The sequence below is a fragment of the Manacus candei genome, unplaced genomic scaffold (genome assembly GCF_025592945.1).
Source record: "Manacus candei isolate 608988 ecotype Guabito, Panama unplaced genomic scaffold, ASM2559294v1 h1tg000021l, whole genome shotgun sequence".
In the NCBI taxonomy this organism is placed as follows: domain Eukaryota; kingdom Metazoa; phylum Chordata; class Aves; order Passeriformes; family Pipridae; genus Manacus; species Manacus candei.
Window position 1 is genome coordinate 1,883,175 of NW_026138069.1, and position 4,422 is coordinate 1,887,596.

Below are 4,422 nucleotides of genomic sequence, written 5' to 3' on the forward strand. Positions count from 1 at the left end.
GCTGGCTTTAAAGAGGCTGAAAATCATCTGGTTGCGGGTATGTAAGAAGAGACAAAAGTGCTCAGCAGGTAAGAGCGGAGGGTTTTGCCAAGAAGGAACTGTCCTTGATCGCTGTGACAGGATTGACTCGCTGGGGACTCCTCTCTCGGGAGCGTCCACGTGTCCCTGAGGGGATTGCCTGTCTCTTCTCATCAGCATCACGGCGAGAAATTTTACAGCAACTCTTTCTAGTCCTGCTAATCCTGTTATCCGGGGGGTTATAAATATTAACATCGCTGGGGATGGGGGACCAAATTAAGCCCTCTCTGAAGTAAGATGTCAGCCAGCCTCTTCCCAGCCCACCAGCTCCCGGGGCTGCTTGATGAGTTTCACGGCAGAGCCCCGCAAGTGCCCTGTCCGGAGAGACTGCTTGGCGCCTCGGTGCTGGATTTTGTGGCCGACCTGTCCCTGGGAGCCTCCCAGGGACCCCCCGGGGTCGGTCCGAGCCTGGGACTCTGCGACGTCACCGCCGGCCCCCCTTTCGGCCACAGAACCCTGTCGCTCCGGGAGGGGATGGCCCGGGGGCTGCCCCTGGCTGCCTTCGGAGATGGAGATCCCGAGGACGAAGAAGAGGAGGAGGAAGAGGAGAGGATGCGCAGCGCTTCCCTCCTGGATAGACCCAGGAGAAAGCGGGTCATCACATACGCCCAGCGCCAGGCTGCCAATATACGGGAGAGGAAGAGAATGTTCAACCTCAACGAGGCGTTCGATCAGCTGAGGAAAAAGGTGCCCACCTTCGCCTACGAGAAGAGGCTCTCCCGCATAGAGACCTTGCGTCTGGCCATAGTGTACATCTCCTTCATGACTGAGCTCCTGGACGGATGCAGCAGGCAGGAGGCAAGTTAAGGAGCGCCTGGGCCCGGCGGGGCGCGGCACCGGGCAGGTGGCCTCGGCATCTCCCTCCTGGGGACGCAGAGCTGTGGCTCCTACCTCGGCTTCTCACATCGCAGCCAGGACCGTGTAGGTGTGGGATGCAAAACCAGGAATGTTTGGAGCAGCGTGCGCTCGGGTCGGGGGGAGGAGCTGGGGAGAGGATGGATGGAGAGGCTCAGCATATCGTAGATTTCTTAATATATGTAATTTTTGTAAAGGGAAGGGGGGGGGGGGGAAATGAAGGTCCGAGGCCCTTTTGTTTGTGCTACGTCGCCTGCTTGCTTTAAAATATTTCCAATTTGTTGTTTTGGAGGAACACTGGGCTGGGGCAGTGGAGCCCTTCCAATGTGTGAAACAGGTTTCCAGAAGGTTCGGTTCCTGCCCAGTTTCCTACCAGGGAAATCTCGGCGTGTGCATTTTAACCCAGCGCTTTCTGCTTTTTGAAAAATAAACAACAACTCCCTTTTCTTTGAAATCCAGCCTGCCAAGTCCACGCCGTGTGTCACGGGGCCAGGGAAGCCGAACATCTGGACACAACCGCTTGTTGTCACGACTTTTTTCCCGGGACCAGCTCTGTCCTTGCGTGTGGGTAGCCAGCTCCGTGGCTCGCACGGAGCAGAAGCTGACAGAGCAGTGCCCAGCCCGGCCTGGCCCGGCCCGTCGGGGCCGAGGTGCAGCGGCTGGCCGGGATGCCTCGCAGCCTTCCCGGCACCGGGGGGCCCGGCCTGGGAAGCCGTCTGCGCCCTCCTGAGGGAGCTAACATGAGAGCCTGTGGGCTCTGATTTTGGGGAGGTCAAGCTGAGACATTTTGTCTCTCGCTGGAACCCCCCCCCCACACACATACATACACCAAGAGGGTTTAATTGCTGCAAGGAATAAATATAAATTAGTTCTGAAAACATGGAGCTCGAGGAATGGGGGAAACCCGGCCCGTACATACCCTGGACACGTGGACAGGGTCACGCCGGGGATCGTGTTTTAGTGTTACCTACTGATGCCTCGCAGGCATCTCTTAACAGAGGCGAGGTGCCGGGAGAGTGGCAGCCGCGGGGGATGGCCGTGACCGGGCTGGGAGTGGGGCCCGCGGCTGCCCTAGAAGCCTCTCCGATCCTTCTCTGCCCTCCCCTTCCCCCCCCTCCCCGATTCAACCTGCCCCAGTTCTCGCTGCTGCTGGTACCTTCAGTCGCTGCTGCCGGGAAAGACCTGGATTTGTCCCTGCGTTCGGAGCAGACGGGCAGCAAACAACCTGCTCACAGTCCCGTCCAGCCGCGCTAAACGGCCCGTCTAGGGCAGCGGTTCCGCATGGCTTCACAGAATAGCTTTTATCTCCACTATATAAAATTATCGTGATATTAGTGAAACCAACATTTACCCTGGATTCAGGCTAGTGTAGCTAAGATCCTATGTCTCTTTTATTTCTTCTCTCACGTTTTGTCAGCTCCTGTGGTGATTCTTCTTCTTTTTCTCATTCTACTCACTTTAATATTATCATGAGAGATCTAATATCCTGTATTAATACTCTAATATTCTTTCTCTTTTCACTTGTTTCCTTGGTTTCTTTTTCTACTTGTTTTTATTGACCTCCCTGACTCCACACATTGCATCTGCTCTCCAGTTGTCAGAATGCTTTTTTTTCCAAAAGGCAGTTGGATAGTTAACGCAGCTGGATCCTTTCTAGGAACTGGGGGGTTTCACCTCTTCAGATGGTTTTGTGTTGTTTTGGGGGTTGTTTTCTTTTCTTTTTTTTTTTTTTTTTCCTAAAAATAAAATGAGAAAAGGAACTAAGAATGAACAAAGTTCTAAAATCAACAGCTGTTCACATAACTCAAATGCATAATACTGTTACCATCATCTCAAACAAAATTATGAAGACAAATTCTTTAAGGAAAATGAAAAATGCAATTCAATATTCATATCTTAGCACTCTTTTTCTATGATCTCTCACAGTATGATTATAAACATATTCATATTTTTTCTTGCACATGTCACTGGATGAAATTAGAACTCTATAGCACATAGTCTTAAGTTAAGAGATTCGTAACATAAACATATCTGCAATAGATAATTCAAAAATTATTTGTTTTCTCTTCTTAATTTAATAACAAAACTTTGGACTTTGTTCAAGATCCAAGGTTTTTTGTGTTAGAGACTACAGAAAAGCAGAAAGAAAATGTTACATTGTGTTTTGAAATACAAATGGATCTTGTGTTGTGAATCTTAATTTTTAAAGGATCACTGGAAACTTTGCAGCAACAATACCAAACAGTAGTAACATTCTTATATGAGCTACTGATTCTAAAAACAACATTAAAAATTAAAAATGCAGTGAACACAATGTGCAAACAGCACAGATAAAGTATGAAGATGCATTTTGAGTTGCCTCTGGGCCACACATTGATTTATAGGACCTGAGAACCTGATGAAATGGACTATAAATTTTTTGTTTCATGCTTTTTCAAAACTAACAAAGACTTAACAAAACAGTAACCTAGATGGATTTTTATCCAAGGCATCCGTGTTAAAACTAAAGCATTCTCTTATAGCTGTGAAGAGCTCGGTAAAACAGAAAGTTGCCATACTGACCCATCACTTGGCCCCCATGGATGTGTCAAAATCCTGGAAGCTCAGTCTGCTAAGAATATAAACAAATTACAGAAACATTTCAAACAAGCTTCTTGCTGAAGTGCAATCCCATCTCCCTGAAATAACAAAACTGTGGCATCCTTTCTCCCCTAATTCTTGTCTCAATCCAAGATAGTTGCATTTTAGTCTGTAGACTCACAGTACAGTACAACATATCAGGCTTAGGAAGATAGAGAAACCATGACTCTAACAGAGTGAAAAAGTGCTGCTAACTTCAGCAAGGCTTGGATTTCACCCACTGGAGTGAAAGGCCTCTCTCTTGCACAGAAACCCTGCTGCCACCAAAGCTGAGTCCAGCTCCTCGGTCTCCCCGAAGCACCGTGCCATTATCACCGCATTAAGAACAAAAACTGACAGTGTCAATTACTTCTGGGAAAACATAATAAGGGGTTTTTTAAAGCCTTAGAGCTGTTTGATCATATCCCATTTTTAGACCCTGGTCTGAGGCTGGTTTGTTTATATTCTCTTTGGACACTGAAGGCTGACTTTTGGTAGAAAGTTGAGTTCCCTTGAAGCTATCATGTTACAATTAGTATTCAGACATGTAAACCAAAAAATAAGACTAAATGAAATCATATTTGAGAGGGAAATTTTGAAGCTTTTGAAAAGAAGTATAAATAATCAAAAGATTTTGCAATCTATAGTAAGACTGATCTTGTTTTACAGCTGCTGAACCTGAAAGAAATTTTAAGCAAATTAGCACTGGAAACAGAATAAAATATTGTGATAGCGCTGCAAACTTCTGCATCCACTCTCTGACCAGCTACTATGGCCCCATGGTTGGTGTTTATTATCACATTTGTCAGCGTTTCCATTATAAACACTCTAGTGTGGAGGATTTATAACTCATCTATAAAAATTCCTTCT

General features: G+C 47.1%; 1 protein-coding gene across 1 annotated transcript; it reads left to right on the forward strand.

The window, feature by feature from the left end:
• The first annotated feature begins 302 nt into the window (after window positions 1–302).
• Window positions 303–885, forward strand: FERD3L (Fer3 like bHLH transcription factor). The gene has a single exon (XM_051785952.1). It carries the CDS (start codon window positions 316–318, stop codon window positions 883–885), a length of 570 nt encoding a protein of 189 aa, XP_051641912.1. The 5' UTR covers window positions 303–315.
• The last annotated feature ends 3,537 nt before the right edge of the window (window positions 886–4,422 follow it).

Bases quoted from the DNA above. Each gene is read 5' to 3' on its own strand.
- FERD3L (XM_051785952.1), top strand. From the start codon at position 316: ATGTCAGCCAGCCTCTTCCCAGCCCACCAGCTCCCGGGGCTGCTTGAT.